General features: G+C 35.1%; 1 protein-coding gene across 1 annotated transcript; it reads right to left on the bottom strand.

The window, feature by feature from the left end:
• Positions 1–275: 275 nt before the first annotated feature.
• Positions 276–18432, bottom strand: LOC124368824 (40S ribosomal protein S5). Its single transcript, XM_046826231.1, has 6 exons — positions 18291–18432; positions 9467–9613; positions 8822–9031; positions 8277–8405; positions 3566–3664; positions 276–386 (listed from the first exon to the last, which is right to left on the bottom strand). The coding sequence occupies exons 2-6, from the start codon at positions 9611–9613 to the stop codon at positions 318–320; spliced, it is 654 nt and encodes a 217-aa protein (XP_046682187.1). The 5' UTR covers positions 18291–18432; the 3' UTR covers positions 276–317.
• Between the last annotated feature and the right edge of the window lie 469 nt (positions 18433–18901).

The following is an 18901-nucleotide window of genomic DNA, read 5'->3' as shown; positions in this document are numbered from 1 at the left end:
TTAAAAAATATGGCTCTACAGAGATGTAATTGTTTTTATGAGAAAAATATTTACAAGGGGTTGTAAAGATTAAACATAGAGAGTAATTCTATTTCAATGTTATATAATACTTATTGCAAAACAATGTTGAAACCGTAAGTTTGTATGACAGGTAGCTGACAATTCAGACAGGCAAGGTTTGAAATAATAATTGTAGTTTACCCTACAGACACTTGGATTATGTCCATTTCATATTACTTTTACAACTACAGGATATAATGTAAACAGAAACAATACTGATTTTGAATTAAAAACTTTATTGCATAGTAACAAACTGATTAACGGTTGGACTTGGCCACACGTTCCAGTTCATCTTTCTTCTTGATGGCATATGAATTTGAAGAACCCTGAAACAAATATTAAATTTTCTGTACATTTCTGTAACAAATAACTTAGTTATAACAGTAATAATAAATTTTCTATTGCTTGCTGTTTTCCCTTTCTTTAAAACTACAATTTAAACATTAAATTAAAAACCATTACTTAACTTTTTATCGGCATTAAACTTATGTGATTGCCATCTCACATCGCCAGGCCACAAGAGTTGCCACTGCAATTTTCTGTGTCTGGTCATTAATTTATGACCACCACCTGTCCCTCAGCCCCTCGCTGATTTGCCGCTCAGCTCGTCAGGCCACTACTACTTGTATAACTACCACTACCACTGTATAAATTCAATCCTGTTGTGACTGGAAAGTCCTGCAATCTCTCAACCAAATGAGTAACTAAATTAATAATTCTCAACTTCCAGCACATACAATAGTAAACATTGTTCAGAATTGTTTTTATCTGTTTGTCAGTGTCACTGTAGCTCCTATAGTGTATCCTACGAGGGTAATTTGGAAAGTAAGGTCCGATTTGGGTTAACCAGACAAACAGTAAGCGAGCAGCGAAATGCGCATGCGCCCTGACTCCTGGCATGCATTGCGCGCAGATCAACGCCATTTGCAGTGAAATCATTGTAGTCTGCTGTTATCTGTGCCTTTTTAAAATGTTTAAAACTATTGAACGTCCCGCCGACTGTGAAATGTCTGTGATACGGTTTCTGACAGCAAGGAACGTTTCAGCAGCGGATATTCATCGACAGATAAGTGCGGAAGTGGGTCAGAGCTTTTAAAGATGGACGGGAAAATGTCCATGACGAACCACAATCTGGTCGGCCCGCCAGTGATCACTGAAGATTTGGTGAAAGCTGTCGATGAAAAAATTAGTGAAGATCGGGGATTCACTGTTTCTTCATTAGCAATAGAATTTCCAAACGTGAGTAGAACCACATTGTTTAAAATTGTTTCTGAAATTTTGGATTTTCGCAAATTGTGCTCACGTTGGGTTCCCAGGCTGCTTACTGAGGAACACAAAAAAAGAAGAATGGGTATTGCTCTTGAATTTTTGATCCAATATCATGAGGAAGGTGATAACCTTTGACCACATTGTGACAGGTGACGAGACATGGGTTTCCCACATAACCCCAGAAACGAAACGCCAGTCGATGGAGTGGCGTCACTCGACGTCACCGGTTCAAGTGAAAGCAAAACAAACATTGTCCACATGCAAGGTTATGGCGACAGTGTTTTGGGATAGACGTGGGATATTGCTAGTCGAGTTCATGGAGCGAGGAACAACAATAAATGCAGCCACTTATTGCAACACTCTGACTAACCTTAGACGAGCAATACAGAACAAGCGACGTGGCCTATTGACAGCTGGAGTTTCGTTGCTGCATGACAATGCCAGACCCCACTCTGCCAACCAAACCCAAAATCTCATCAAATTGTTTGGTTGGAAACAGCTAGAACACCCGCCATACAGCCCAGACTTGGCGCCGAGCGACTTCCACTTGTTTCGCTACCTAAAAGAGTTCCTAGGTGGGAAGCGCTTCGACACTGATGACGAGGTGAAAGAAGCAGTACAAAACTGGTTATCGTCGCAGGTGGCCGACTTCTATGACACCGGCATTCAAAAACTTGTAGATCGTTATGACAAGTGTTTAAACAAAAGTGGAAATTATGTAGAAAAATAATGATTGATGTCAAGAATAAAATAAAACAAGTTTTTTGAAAAAAAATCTGTTGTGGTTTATTTGAAATAAAATAACGGACCTTACTTTCCGAATTACCCTCGTAATTACTTATTAAAATACTAGTGCATTCATTCAATGGAGATGAAACTCAAAATATGGGAACGAATTTATATTCTGTTGATACTAAAGACCTAATTATTTAAGAATTTATTTAAATCTGTCATTTAAAGAGCCGAAGGTAAATACTGCAATTTAAATCTGAGTGAAAGTGACATATATGGTTATGCAAACACAGAGTGGTGACGTGTGGTATCACAAGAAAAAAGGATAACCATTTGAGACTATCCGAGTTGAGTGACAGATGGATTTTGGACACATTAGTGGCCTCCTGATCGCAAAGGGTTAAGAAATGTTATTAACCCTACAATAAGAGACCAAAAGGGTTTTGGGTGGACTTGAACAGATGAAAAAGTTGTAGAGAGGCGTTTAAGAATCTGGAGATTTTAACAGTAGTAGCAATTTACATCCAGGAAGTAATATTACATGTGAATAGGATAGAACCTCCCAGAAATAGAGATATACATAACATCATACATGACATGCTAGCCTCAGTTTTCAGGCTCACACCTCCTTACATTGTCCTTGCAGTCAATATAGAGTAATAGCCTTGATTATGTATCATTCCGAGAAGATATATATCATCCATACAGGACAGCTGTGAACAGTGTATCCGGTTTTACGTGGTTCACATACTCGCCATCAGAGTCACGATCATCACTTGCTTCACCTATCAGCCCCGATTGGTTTGTCGATGGTAGTCTGAACTGATCAGTTCCATCAACCTGCTTTTTCAATGCTCGCCGTTCACTAATAGCATGTGTTTCTATCATTAGCCGCTAGGTGGCACATACATTGAGGGATGTTGAACAGAAACAATTTATAGCATTTATAAGTTTATCTTCTCAGAATGATTCATAATCAAGGGTAATGTAATTGATCAACAAAATATCAATTTAATGCCTGCAATTCCCACAGCATATTTTATTATAATCATTTTGTTATGTAATTTAAAATTTTATAACATTTTACAAGACTTGTAAAGCTACAGTTTTTACTATTAATACATCAAACACTAGAAATCTAAAATTCATTAATAGCCAAGCAATAACACAAGAGCATGTCACTTCACACAGTACCATTCCACAAGAAGATCGTATTAAAGGAAAATAAATTTAATTACTTTATCGTTGCCTCTGGTGTTTTAGGCCGTGGCAATAGTTAGGTACAAACTGATTTGAGTTCATTGGAATTAGTTAAGCCCAGGCCAAAATTTGCAACTAGCCGACTGGAAAATACTTCCTACTCACCACATGATTTCTTATGGTACAAGTTGTACAATAACTATTAACTGGTTAATTCTTGTTAATAACTATCTCATCACCAGGCATACATGTTTTCTTATAACACAAATAAGAATATACAGGTGGAAAGTTGTAAACAACTCACCTTGGCAGCGTTAATGAGCTCATCAGCCACACACTCAGCGATGGTCTTGATGTTTCTGAATGCAGCTTCTCGGGCTCCCGTACACAGCAGCCAGATGGCCTGGTCAGACAGAACACACTCATCAATCTCAGTCTACCCGTACATTCAAACAATTCGTACAATACTAGTGTTAAATATTGGGTTTTGAAAGTCACCGTTCATTCCTTAATTTCATTCCATGACTCTTGTTTCCATAACTAAGAAGAGGCATTTAATATACTTATTATTAACACCTATTAAAATCTTAATGTTTTATAACACTAAATAAAATTTTTTTTTTTTAGTTAATAATAGTGAGCCAATGACAATTCAAATTAAAATAATTGATGAATCTGCCCTTTTTAAGGAATGGTTTTATGATCAGTTTGTCCCTGCCGTTACAAAACACCTCAAGGAAAAAATCTCCCTGTATATGCAATATTGTTACTCGACAATGCAACGTCTCATCCCTCTGAAGAGCTGGAAAAGGGTGAAATAAAAGCTATATTTCTTTTGCACATGTCACTTCTTTGATCTAACCAATGGACCAGGAGGTAATCAAATGGTTAAAGAGGCGATATCGCCAAAAATATAATGGTTCCATTTTGGAAAGGACGGAGGAAGGCAGCAGCTTGTTTGAGACAATGAAAATAATCAATATAAAAGATGTCATACATACAGATGCTGAAACTTGGGAGGAAATGCCAGTTTCTACACTTGAAAAATCTTGGCGCAAGCTGTGACCACAAATGAAAAAGTACAAAGTGAAACACAAGCAGTACCAGATAAAAGTGGCGAAAACCAACAAATAATGACGGCAGTAATAAGTGACGAGGAACAAGATTTAGACACACCGACAATGTTGAAAGATTTACAAACTTTACAACCGGAAATTGAAGCCCGTCAGTGAGTGGGTCGCAACAGCGGATGTCGACTGCACAACAGAACAGGAATTAACTGATGAAAAGATTATTGAAACTGTAATGCAAGCAGATGACTAAGAGAAAGATGATGTTGTTGAGATTGTCGTCTGCTAGGCAAAATAACATTACGGACTTCTAAAGACTAACGCAAGATAATTAAATTCAGTGATAATAATCTCTTAATGCATTTTTTTTATTTTAAAAGCGCATTCGCCGGTTAAGGCATCATCAGTTAGATGATGACTTAGTTAAGATCTAACTGATGATGCCTTAACCAGCGAATGCGCTTTTTAAATAAATTAAATGTGGAAGTATGAAAAATGTCTTTTCCATTAAAACTTACTCACTTCCATCAAGCATTTTTTTTTTTAGTTTAAACTATAGTTTTATCAAGTTTTTATGCCAATAAATGTTCTCCTCTGATAATCCGACCATACCCTTGGTCCCGTAAGAGACGGATTAGCGGGGTTCTACTGTATAAGAGTTTCACAGCATTGTTGTAATAACTTTGAAGAGACTCCGTCCACTCCTGATAAGGTTATGGGCTTGAAGCTCTTTATTATACTTTGAATTTCTTCTGTCAGTGTCCGGCAGATGTGTGAGGTAGCTTTTCATAGGTTGTACTTGTATGTTGTTGTACAAGTGTCTTATCTGCTATGTTGGAGAAGAATAATGTTTGAAGTGTTCTGCCACTTCCCTTGGGTTTCTTATTTCTCTGTTATCCACTTCCAGATTTGATTGAAATTTCTGCGGTTCATTGTTTGGTCTTTCAGAATTTATTACCTGCCACACAGCCTTACATTATTAGATTTGTTAATGTAATCTACTGACGCCTGCTGCCTTAGCAATTTAAGTCGAAGATCATAGTCCTTTTTAGCTGTTTTTGCATTATCTTGATCAGTGCCTGTAAGCTTGATGTTTATTCAGACATTTGATATAGTCTACTTTAAAATCAAATGCTCCTTCATTTATAAATGTCTTTTGTTTTGACTGGCTTTGATTTTGTCCTCACAATGAGACAAGCAGCATCCTTCAATGTATCAAGGCACTACTTGATACATTGTTTTCTTTCTTGAACTATCGTTGAATAGAAATTGTAGAGGGAATGTTTTGCATTTTAAACTGTCCTGTGGTCAATTGGGCTGTGTGATCTGATATACCCGCTTCAATTACTGATGTTTTTAATCAGTCATTTTTTTTTAATTCGTGCATACACTGTCAATGAAAGTATTGGACTGGGAAGTTACCCTTGTGGGTAGAAGGGTGATAGGAGTAGTCACTAAAGCTTAGCCAAATCCCAGTGTTCTTCATACATAAATGGAGCTTCATGCACAATAAAAGTCTACAGGTCAGTTTATTTTCGAAATATTGTGCAGACAGAAATGACATTTCTCCAGCCCCATGAATGATAAGCATTGCTAAAGCTCAGCCAATGACTCTTTCAACTTCTTGTGTAACTTAGAAATATACGAGGGGTATCCAAAAAGTAAGTTTCCATTAATTATGAAAAAGTTAAAAAGACTCAAAAAATAACAAACACATTTATTCAACTTTTTACATCATACCTTATTTTTCTACATAGTTACCATCCCTTTCTAAGCACTCTTGGTATCTAGGAAGTAGTTTTTTTATTCCAGCATCACAAAATTCACCCGCCAAATTTTTAAGCCAAGTATCCACCTCATTTTGAAGGTCATCGCTGTTGGCAAATCGCCGACCGCCAAGGTGTCTTTTCAGCTCCGGAAACAGATGAAAATCGCTAGGCGCAAGATCTGGTGAGTATGGAGGATGACCAAAAACATCCCACTTAAATTTCCTCAAAAGTTCCATTGTTGCACGAGCAGCGTGTGGTCGGGCGTTATCTTGAATAAGCAGAACCGTGCGCGATGTTTATTCTGTATTGCCCGCCGAAGTCTGGTGAGAACTTCACAATACCTTTCTGCATTTATGGTTTCGCCACGAGGAAGATAGTCAATCAATAACACTCCACGGCAGTCCCAAAAAACTGTAGCCATTACCTTTCCTGCCGACTCAAAAACTTTGGCTTTTTGAGGAGCTGCCTCTCCTTTTTTTTTGCCACACCATACTCTGGCGTTTGGTCTCTGGAGTTGAGTGGTGAATCCATGTTTCATCACCAGTGACTATTCTACTGAAAAGGTTTTCATCTTCATCGTCAAACAATCGCAAGAAAGACTGGGCAGCAGCCATTCGTTGTTGTTTATGGGCATTGCTCAATAAGCGAGGCACCCATCTTGCACACACTTTTGCAAGCTGAAGATCTTCTGTCATGATATTGTGCACAGATGACCGGCTAACTTCAACACTTGACGGCAGTTTATCCATAATTTCATCGAGAGTCACTCGCTTATCATTGTCAATAACTGCTCGTACAGCATTAATGACGTCAGGTTGCCGAGAATTGGTCGGTCGGCCACTACGCTCATCGTCATGAACATTTTCTCTTCCTTCCAAAAACATTGCACGCCAACGACGGACCATCTGAACGGACATAACATGTTCACCATACACTTGACACAACTGACGATGAATTTCAACGGCAGTTTCGTTTTTGGCGGTCAAGAAACGAATAACACTACGGACTTCGCAACTGGCGGCAGAACGCAGTGGAGTCTCCATGATGTTTGGGCAGCAACTGACTGAGAAGCGTGACAATGGGCCAGTGACCGGCGCACCTGTTGCCAACCGAACCGCGCTAAATATCCCCGCCCACAGCTGCACGCTGTGTTACGTACGCGTCTTTTTACAGAACAGGGAAACTTACTTTTTGGATACCCCTCGTATTATTGTAATATTTGTTCTGTTTATTTCTACATAACACCTTAAACGTTTCTTTAGTTTTATAAACTGTAGAAAACAGTTCTACAAAACTGTGTTCTGTGTGTGTACTGTTCTGTGTTGTTTTTTTTTTCAGACAAAGTTGTTTTAAAACACTTTTTACGCAATTTTAACACCTGTTTTCTCAGTGCCAAACATTGACGATCAAACCAAAGGTTTTAATTTTTTTAATATGTGTTCAGTGTTTGCCTTTGTTTAAAATGGCCTGACTATTTAATAAGTTTTATACTTTCGTTAATTTTGGCAGAATTGGCAGTAACTCCACCCACCATCCTCCCCCAGCACAAGCACTTCCAAGCAAATTTCAATTAGCATGTGGTCCGAACTTATACTAATTAAGTTCCTTAATATCAATTACGCAATGTAAACAATGAACAGAAACCACCACCAAATTGATAACTGAGCAACTCAATAAAAGTGTAATGTTATAGTTTCCATTATTTAATCTCTAACTTGTAGCTGCTTTGAGGTTGTTTTGGTCACTAATTTTTTATTATTGTCAAGATCAAGCTTATAGATTTTATAACCAAATGACGTTAGTTATACATAAACATGTATATTTATTGAAAATAAATGTTTTGGTAATTCGTGTTGAACAGTCATATGAACAAGAAAACATAATCTTATTTCCTAGATTATCTGAATGAAAAAAAAACTCATATATGTATCAATTTATAAAATCTGAACCTGGATGAAAGTTTACCGAAATAATACCGTTTTGTGGCTCAACAGTTTGAGTCAGTCCTCCCTACCATGTTAAAATCTACTCTGTGACGGTATTAACTGACAAATTCTGACAATAAATTGGATAAATAAAGTAAAACAAATAATTTCAGAAGACCTCATTAACTCTTCAAGAGGAAATCTCATAATACCATGTAGTGAAACTTATTAAAGACAGAACAATGATATACCTGATTAACTCGCCGTAGAGGGGACACGTCTACAGCCTGTCTTCGTACTGTGCCTGCACGACCAATTCTTGTGGAATCCTCTCTGGGTCCTGAGTTGATAATTGCTGTTACCAGAACTTGAAGAGGGTTCTAGAAGCAGACATTAGATTTTTTATTAGATTTCTTAGCTTTAAATTCAATTTCAAAATATAACTACATACAAAAAATACTAATAAAATAATAATAGCTACAAAAATGTAATCATGCTGGTGTCGAAGAAATACGATAATTCAATGTAAATACAACTGTTCCAAAGAGTATAACACTTATAGTTTATTATCTAAGTATGTGACTATCGAATAGTAGAATTTCAATGAACATGAATACTTTATAAGCCAACAATCTTGTCTACAGCAGATGTCTGGACAGAAGGTTGGTCAACATGCAATGGGTTAATAATTAATAAACATAATAAAATATTGTCACATGTGTATTTGTTATATAAATTGTTCATTAACTATATATTTATCCTTAAAAACCCAGTTGACAATAAAAGGAAAACTGACCTCCCCTGTAAGTAAGTGGATGATTTCAAATGCATGTTTGACTATTCTGACAGCCATGAGTTTCTTGGCGTTATTACGACCATGCATCATCAGGGAGTTGGTTAGGCGCTCCACGATTGGGCATTGTGCCTTGCGGAATCGTTTGGCTGCATACCTCCCAGCAGAATGGGGAAGATATTTAGCATTCTTCTCTTTAACTGCTATGTAATCCTGTAAAACAAAGCAGGATATTAATATTCCACTACACAATTTTCTGAATATTGAAACAAACATGTGAATTTTTTAGTAGAAAACACTGGGAACAAAAAAAATATGATTAGGTGCACAATTGGAATTTTGTTGGCCAATCTTAAAAAGGCAAAGTAATAGGCTACTTACTGGTACAAACCTTAAAACCTTCATTTCTTCCCAATAACCAACACTTGGTTACACAAAACAATGTAGGTTATGTACATTTAGTTATTTGAAACAGAAAATCATTATTAGCAACAATTTTTACTATTATTTTTTAGCATTTAAACTCTATTAAAATAATATAAACTTTAGCAATATTTTATTAAATGAGTTGCTCCTTTTTAAAATGGCCAACAATATAAAGTACTATTAAATCTAATTACAAGGTGCCAAAATAAAATCTAAGAATACCTGAAGGGACATGTCAGAAACTTGCACATCATCACAGCTCCAACGACCGAACAGTTTGATTTCAGGCAGTTCTGGAGCCTGCGCCACTGGTATGGTGTCAGCAGCTACTACGGGCTCGTCGGCATCCCAATCTTCTCCGTCAGCCATCTACATATAAACCATCTCAAATAATTTATTTCCTTCAACAATATACACACATTGTAATGGGACATTGTCAGTAAACAATTAAAACTATATATAATTTTAATTATTAATTATTACTTTTAATTTTAATTATTAATTAATTTTAATTATTAATTTTAATTATTAATTTTAATTATTAATTTTAATTATTAAAACTATACGTTTTTGAGATATGGCTGTCCATAGATTGGTTTTTGTCAGCACTTGGCCTATAAAGTTATTGTGGCTCCGGAAATAGGCGTGGCCTAAGAATGAGGCTTGTATTTTAGTATACTAGACCATGTAGTGAATGTGTACAGAAAGTTTTATCAAAATTGGCTCGTACGTTTTTGAGATATGGCTGTCCATAGATTAGTTTTTGCCAGCACTTGACCTGTAAAATCGATGTGGCTCCGGAAATAGGCGTGGCCTAAGAATGAGGCTTGTATTTTAGTATACTAGACCATGTAGTGAATGTGTACAGAAAGTTTGATCAAAATTGGCTCGTACGTTTTTGAGATATGGCTGTCCATAGATTGGTTTTTGTCAGCACTTGACCTGTAAAATCGATGTGGCTCCGGAAATAGGCGTGGCCTAAGAATGAGGCTTGTATTTTAGTATACTAGACCATGTAGTGAATGTGTACAGAAAGTTTTATCAAAATTGGCTCGTACGTTTTTGAGATATAGCTGTCCATAGATTGGTTTTTGTCAGCACTAGGCCTGTAAAATCGATGTGGCTCCGGAAATAGGCGTGGCCTAAGAATGAGGCTTGTATTTTAGTATACTAGACCATGTAGTGAATGTGTACAGAAAGTTTGATCAAAATTGGCTCGTACGTTTTTGAGATATGGCTGTCCATAGATTGGTTTTTGTCAGCACTTGACCTGTAAAATCGATGTGGCTCCGGAAATAGGCGTGGCCTAAGAATGAGGCTTGTATTTTAGTATACTAGACCATGTAGTGAATGTGTACAGAAAGTTTGATCAAAATTGGCTCGTACGTTTTTGAGATATGGCTGTCCATAGATTGGTTTTTGTCAGCACTTGGCCTGTAAAATCGATGTGTGGCTCCGGAAATAGGCGTGGCCTAAGAATGAGACTTGTATTTTAGTATAGTAGACCATGTAGTGAATGTGTACAGAAGGTTTTATCAAAATTGGTTTGTACGTTTTTAAGGTATGGGCCCTTTTATAGGGTTTCTCAAAACTTGCCTTTTAATTGAGTATAGTCTTGAAAATTGCTGCTATAAAAGGGGATTATTATCATAAAAGTACTGTTTGTTCATTTAAAATCTTTATTTGTAGTATTTATCTTCACGTTATTAATTAAATATATATTTTGTATGGTTTGAGTTGATGAACTAGGTTAGGATTCATTTAGGAACTAGTTCCCAGTACTCGTTCTTTTTATGGATGGAATCTATGGCCAGTTTCACGTCGGTTATTTTAGCATATCATTTCAAGGTAATTATTCACCAATTTAAATATTTTCTTACACACTGAGTGCAGTAGCAATTTTGTTATATTATTATCCCCTTAAATTTTCAACCTGAACATATATTTGCAAGCTTTTTAAGAAAAAATTGTTGTTGAATTATCACTTGAAAACTTATAATTTTTTCCAATAAAATGAATAATATAAATGCATATTTTTCTAGTGAAAATAAAAAACAATAGCCTATATTTTTTAAATGTGTTATTGCAAATTTACTATTAAACTTTTTGGGTAATTCTAAGCAATATATGGGTCAACCTCGATTTTTCTCATATTACAATATAATGTTCCAATAGTCAATTAGAAAAGGAAATGAGTAGAATTTCTTGCCGGAAAGCAGTTATAGGGAGCAGGCAACCGCGAGAATTACCTATTAGTGATCAGGGGCACTGACGTGATCTGGGCTTCAAATTTGGAACTACTCGAGTTAATTTTTTTTTTTTCTAAAAGAGCAAGCAGCGCGAAGCGCTGCGCAGCGGGCAAGCATCGTGCGTGATCTTCGTCTATACTGAATTGATTCAGGCCAAAGGAATGACACAGATTCCTTTACCAGATTTTTACGGAGATTTTGTATTGGGCGGATTATATTGGTTTACTTTGCTTTCCAGCATGTAATTATGTGTTTAAAATTGTTTTACATACATTACCTACATTATATTGTAATATGTAATAACAATTTATCAGAAATTTTTAATGGATCACGCACGATGCCTGCCCGCTGCGCAGCGCTTCGCGCTGCTTGCTCTTTTAGAAAAAAATTAACTCGAGTAGTTCCAAATTTGAAGCCCAGATCACGTCAGTGCCCCTGATCACTAATAGGTAACTCTAAGCAATATATGACCGTCTGGCGGTTGCCTGCTCCCTATAACTGCTTTCCGGCAAGAAATTCTACTCATTTCCTTTTCTAATTGACTATTGGAACATTATATTGTAATAAAAAAATCGAGGTTGACCCATATATTGCTTAGAATTACCACTGAGTTTCATACAAAATTGTACATATGTATTGTTTTTTTTTTTAGCTATATCACATGAAAGGCTATGAAATTATAAACATAATTCAAGTATTGTATTATATTTTCTGCAAAAAAATTAATGTCAACAATAGATTGTCAAACTTTTATACTTGGCAGGAGTATTGGAAACAGAAACAAACAAAAGTTCATTGCTATTGAAACATCCAAATTTAATATCAATATTAAAACACTAATAAATGTAAATTCTACACTGCTTTATGATTTGTTTTTATATTAGAACAAATTTATACAACAATAAAGCGTAATATAATTCACACAGTTAAATTTAGATAATTTTTAGCATCTTCTTATCATGGTAGGCTTTATGAAGTTATTTAATGTTACTTTTATATATATATATATATATATATATATATATATATATATATATATTAGATATACCATTATTGTTTGCTCAAACTTCTTAACCTCAAAACATAACCTACAATAAAGCAACCACTTTATATCATCTATATGCACAAGTGACCGTGCAGAATGTTGAATGGTACACAGAAACAAATTTGGATATTATAGAACAAGAAAGATTTATATAAGAGCATGCTAGGCATCAACATCCCCCATCAAGGATTGGTCGAGCATGTTATAATAAGTTTAAGTTAACTGGCAGCATAGAACATTCAAAAGGCAATGGTAGGCCTAAACTGCCAAAATAACACTATTTAAAACATGCATTAATTTATCTCCTCATAGTAGTTGATAGAAAACTATGCGTATCCGCAACTTGTGAAACCTAATTATTTTCCTACAAGATTCTAACCCTCCATACAGGAACTTGAATGAGAGTGAATCACTAGAAAACACTTCTCCTTACTTTTGACGCCATTCCCTGGCTAGTACAACTCCCTGACATTAACATCATGTGATTTTTTTTCTTTGGGGATATGTTAAAGACCAAGTTTTTATGTCTTAAAAAGTGTCAAACATTCAAGATTTGATACCAAGGCTTTTTCAAACATTAATGACTAAATGCATCATTATATGTGGGCAGAGTTAGATTGCCAAGTTGATTATCTTTTTCCCCAACAATGGAAACACAAACAAAGGTGATGCCCAAGACAACTTAAGAACATTCGATGTGTTACTAAAACTACTGTATCTAGGGAACTATACATAGCACAACCTTGGCCTAAACATAAACGACACATTGGGTAGATTTTATACAGTAAAACTTTTTTTATATAACCTCTAGCGTATAAAATGCATGTTGTACCGCTCTGTCAGCAAGCCTGCAGCCACATCAGTTTGCTTGCTGATGTAACCATGCATCACCTTCACTGCACCTTTATACTAAGTGAGACCAGCTAGTAGTAATCTGAATGTGCGCCATAAGGCATATTGTATGTGTTAACTACCTCACTGTCAGACCTAACCATGGACCAACCGGCCTTTCAGAGAGTGTGTTTATAATGTAAATATTGCTATTGTAGATTAACTAATGATAATTCACTTAACCTAATTTTCAGACCTACTCGAGAACCAACCTAGTTACCCAAGCCTCCGACCTAAATTCCCTTATTTCATGTTTCCTCAACTTAGGTATTCTATTTCATTCAAAGTGTTTTCTACATGGCTCAAAACATGTTTTCAGACACTACACTAAGAGGAAAATGAACTGGTGCTAAACTAAACATTCACATTTTTTTCTACGTTTGTAAACACTGCAGGCGTTTTGAATAATCATTAGTGCAAAACATTTGGTGTCCCTAAAATGAATAAATATCAAACTTTGATTAATCCTAGAAGTGGCACACATCGCATACATGTGGCACATTAACTTACTTTCATATTGGTTGTACTTTATTTTAGCCATATCAGCTTCAACGATCTCAAACCACTTTTACCAATTTCTTAAAATAGTACGTTTTCATTCCCACAAAATTTTTTGGCAGTCACAATCCACAATTGCGCAATAACTGATATGTTTGAAAATTTAGGTTAAATATCACAAATCAATCTAGGAGACCAAGGAGAATACTGAGGGTTTCGGGGTAGGGGGATAAGAAACTAAGGAAGGGTAGGCATTGGTGGAGGTGTTAATTAAGATACCAATATTTGGCCCAACAAATTACAAGGAATTTTAGAGGTCCGAGCTTTTTTGCAACAGGTTATACCTCTATGGTGATGATTGATTGATGTTTATTCTACCTCTATTTTGATGTTTTTGGGTAGAGTACAATAAGCAGACCCGGGTTTTTTTATGAAATTACTAAACCGAATTAATATTCCTATCGATATAATCAACCAATAGTAATTAATTTGGACAATACGAGTAACTAAATCATCTGCATTAACTTCTTATTTGTTCTGTTAGTGATCTCTTTAAAATAAAAAAATATAGTTAACTTTAGAAAACTATACACAATAACACTAAAATATAATTTAATGTGTCGTCTTCTTGGTTTCAAGATGTTGTCTTTGTTATTTAAACAAAATTTTCTCTATCGTTTGATTAAAGGTTATTGTTCCTTTATTATTTATTAAATTAGATAATTGTTTAAACTATTTCTATTAATTTGAAACATGTGACTTTAATTTAGTATTTTAGATACGTTGATATTGATTGATACTCCTGTTATTCAATGTGTAAAGAATCGATGATTGTAATAAGCAATATAAAAACCAGTTCCGCTTATCGTACTCTGCCCATGTTTTACCCCGCGCTTGTTCCTCTTTCTCAACATTTTTTACCAATGCGCATTTTATTTGCACATCTCGTTATTAAATAATAACTTTTACTCATTTCCTCATTGTTCAGACTTTTCTGCGTTGTATATTTTTAAATAGACATTGTGCTTTGTGTTTAGGAGTAGCCATTAGCCATTTTGTGTTCAAGTTTTCTTCATTAAAGTGTGGTTCTAGGAAGATTTTAGGTAGAACAATGGAGTTACCTTCAACGAGTATTGAAGAGGTACAATCTGTCATTAATATGTATGTATTAGGTGAAGTACTTCCGTGAAGTTATTTGATTGCATTACAATAAACATTTTGGAAATTGTGTCCTTTTTAATGGAGTTTTAAATGGGTTTTCCTTGTGTGTAAAATGCCACAGCTATTGTCCTCTAAATGAGGATACAATGTTGTTGCTGAGAGTACAGCAAGTACCTATGTTGCAAGTTTCTATTGTTTATATTTATTATTTTATTTATTTGTTATCTCAATGTATGTTAGAAATGTTATTACTTTAATTCTTGTGTTGGCTAATTGGCCCCCAGGTAGACCACTTTTCTATCAGATCACAATTAATGGTTGGGTAGGGCGGAAACGAACGCTCATGTATTCTGAGCTCGAATTTAAGTACTATCTCGAGAATGTTTTTTTTTTTCTTTTGCCCAAAGGTGCCACCGAAGCCCACACTGATGGCCAGTGTGTTTCGGTTTATTTAGGCTTTCCTCCTTTTTATATCTATGGTACTAATATCCTATACATTTATTTTCTTATTTAATTTTAAGTTGAAATTTTGACAAATGGTGTGAAGTGGCTAAAGCAAATATTTACTAATGAAACTTCTCAAATAAGCTGTTGCGTTTTTATTATTTGCCTGTCTTGGTAGTTTGTTAAATTTAATCCCACACTTGAATAAATACCTCAAACTCTAATGTACCCCATCGGGCACACGATTGTTTAATTTTCAAGGTAAATTAATCTTATAGTTGTCTCTTGGAGTATAAGGAAAAACAAAATCATATTGAAATAATTATTTTATACAACATGGTGAAGCCTACATTACTTTTCTTTCTGTAATAAAATGTATAACATAAAACAAACCATCACGGTTTTTGGCATTATTAATAAAAAATCAACAGCACATAAAATAATCCAGAAATTAGCCGTTGTCGTAGACATTTAACCCTTTTAGCCCCGGCGTCCGATATATCGGACAGAAGTGGTCTAGCTAAAATGCCCAACGTCCGATATACCGGACGTCTCGAGAATTTAATGTAGCTGGCTAATAATATGTCCAAATGCCATCAGTTTCGGTATAGTAGTCGGTGAAGAAACGGGCTACATGCAAAAACAATAAACCTTCCAATTGGCATCGTATTTCGTCGTCATTGAGCGTAGTTTATTTGTCGATGTCAGTTGTCAGACGACTTCAGTTGCATTGTTGTTGTATGCTGACTTATAACCTCAATTAGTTTGCGTGATTGAAAGCGGTTGTTTTTCGTGTGATTTATTGTATTATTAGTAAAAAAACATGAGTAAACGTCGTAGAGAAAAGTTACCAGTGAGTGAAAACACTTTGATAAACACTGGTACTTTGGGATTATACCAAACACACCCATACATGAATCGTTATTTGACATTTTGCTTCTACTGATTACTAGATTAGCGTAGAACAATATTTCGTCAATATAAAACAGGAATTGTCTTATCGCAAACCCCTCCCCATCCTCAGACAGAGGTCAAAGTCGAGCGGTCTAGTAGATAAGTGATTGCAGAGTCCCGCCGCGCGACCTGCCGTAATCGGGATTCTCGAGAAAGATAAGATACCGGCGACAAAAATACCGATCACAATACCTGGAAATGCTTGTTGATTAATGGAATGTTAGTTCTGTTACTCAACTACATCGTTTTATAACGTTCTAAGTTCATTGAAAAAGGTTTAAGCGTTGGGGGCATATAACGGAATCTGACCCCATTCCCAAAGTACCATAAAATGTATATATTGTAAATATTATTTCTTTTACTTTTTTGAAAAATTAAACAAGTTTTAGTCTTACAAACCATTACAATTAGTTTGTGTTATTTTACAATTGTTATTATTTCAAAAGTGCAAAAACAAGTAAACATATCTGTATACTTCTACTGACGTGTATGTGGAAATATATGAAGAAGTGCTTATGCAGCAATACAATTAATTGGATATATCTCCTGCATTTATCAAGGAAAGTTCTTAAAATTTTGTGTGTGTAGTAAGAAATATGTGTACAACAAAATTGCTTCATTTTTCAGGGGCTACAATTTTTTTTTCTACCGTTTATGTATGTCCAAACTATAAAAAATAAAAAAAAAATAAAAAAATTTATGTATAAATACGCTAAAAAAAACAAATCATTCTGTAAAAGTACTTTTTAACTATTACATCTAAGAGTACACTTATTTGTGAACAATTTAAAACAAAAACCTAAAAATTATCTTCAAAAATAAGAAAACTAGATGAATTTTCCCTCAATTCTGCACTACGGTCCGTTATCGCCATGGGCTTTCTGGCAAGTCCATGGGAAAATGGCTGGGGTTAAAAGGGTTAAAAAATGCTCCGGACAGTATCCAAAGAATGCAGATAGGCCTAACAAAATTTACAGAATCGATGTTGTAACTTGATCGAACTATACAATCGTCTACCATACGCCATAATTGTGTATTACTTAATTTGTCTGTGTGTTAGTACCAAATACAGTTCACCACCAGAACGTGTGCAATGTATTATACGTATAAATAACAGATAGCGGCTTGCATTGTTTGATTATTTTTGTCCATCAAGACAAGTTCTTAGTAACGGTTCATCATGGGACAAGTAACTGTTACAGGAGTCCCAGAGTTCCAACAAATCAAATTGTTTGTAGCCTAGAAAAAAAAAAAGCTATAGAAAATTTTTATTTATAATTTAGCCTACCATTAGGCCTACCCCAAAACATCGTCACTCAGTTTACATGCCACTTTAGGGTTAAGATGAGGATATGAGGATGAGGATTTAGATTATATTGTACAATACAATAACATCATCAACAGTATGTCAAATTCTCTCATTTATATTCTATATTTATATTGATTTATATTGCCTAGCTTGGCCATACTTTTATTACCTAGCCCAGACCTAAAACTAGGCTACCAATATGTTTAATTGAATAATAGACAGAGGTGATAATTAAATCAACAGACCCATATTGATTTTCATGGTTCTACAAGTTTTAAGTACTTCGATAAACATGCTAAAAACGCTTAGAGTGATAATTTGTCCACCTACATTACAATGCTCAACACCGCATGTGGCACGTTAACCTCACCAGCTCAAACTATTACTTTTATTTCGATGCAGTTTATGCTTAGCGTAGACTTATTCAACACAAATGTTAACAGCTATAGGTATAGATTCATACTTTACAAAACACTTAAAAAACATAAATCTTACCTTAAATTAACAAAATCCGAGAATTCCCCTCACACAAGAAACCTCAAAAGAGAAAAGGATAAGTTGATGGAAGACTGGTTGATGGTATATACAGCATCCGCTTCCGGCAACAAAGGCATCTAAAATAGAAACTATACTCAACCTAATACATACGTAGTACATGTATATCAAGAACTATTTATTAAATGTTAGAATACAGACCTATATACATAATAATCCCTTGTTAACAATACAGTTAAGAGCTGAAATATGCATTATTGTTTAAAAATAATTGTTGTGTTTTTTCAAAAACAGGTATAATCAAGCTCAGATATTATTGCAATAAGAAGTAAATTATAGACCCTAATAACACTAAGGTGAAGAGATATTCTCAATGCCGTTCTGAGACGTGGAATGCTATATTTCACGTTCCACACTTATAACATATTATAAACTCAACAAACATCCAGTGTACGACCACCAACATCATCTAATCAAGACATTCAACAGAACAACAGAATGTTTTATAACTGAAGCAGTGGCCACGCTAACAGTCAACATTACTACAAAAATTACCGTTAACGTAACTTTAATGTATATACACCTCGAAATAATCGTAATGGTGGCCATTC

The sequence above is a fragment of the Homalodisca vitripennis genome, chromosome 1 (genome assembly GCF_021130785.1).
Source record: "Homalodisca vitripennis isolate AUS2020 chromosome 1, UT_GWSS_2.1, whole genome shotgun sequence".
Lineage (NCBI taxonomy): Eukaryota > Metazoa > Arthropoda > Insecta > Hemiptera > Cicadellidae > Homalodisca > Homalodisca vitripennis.
This window is presented reverse-complemented; position numbering and strand designations above follow the sequence as displayed.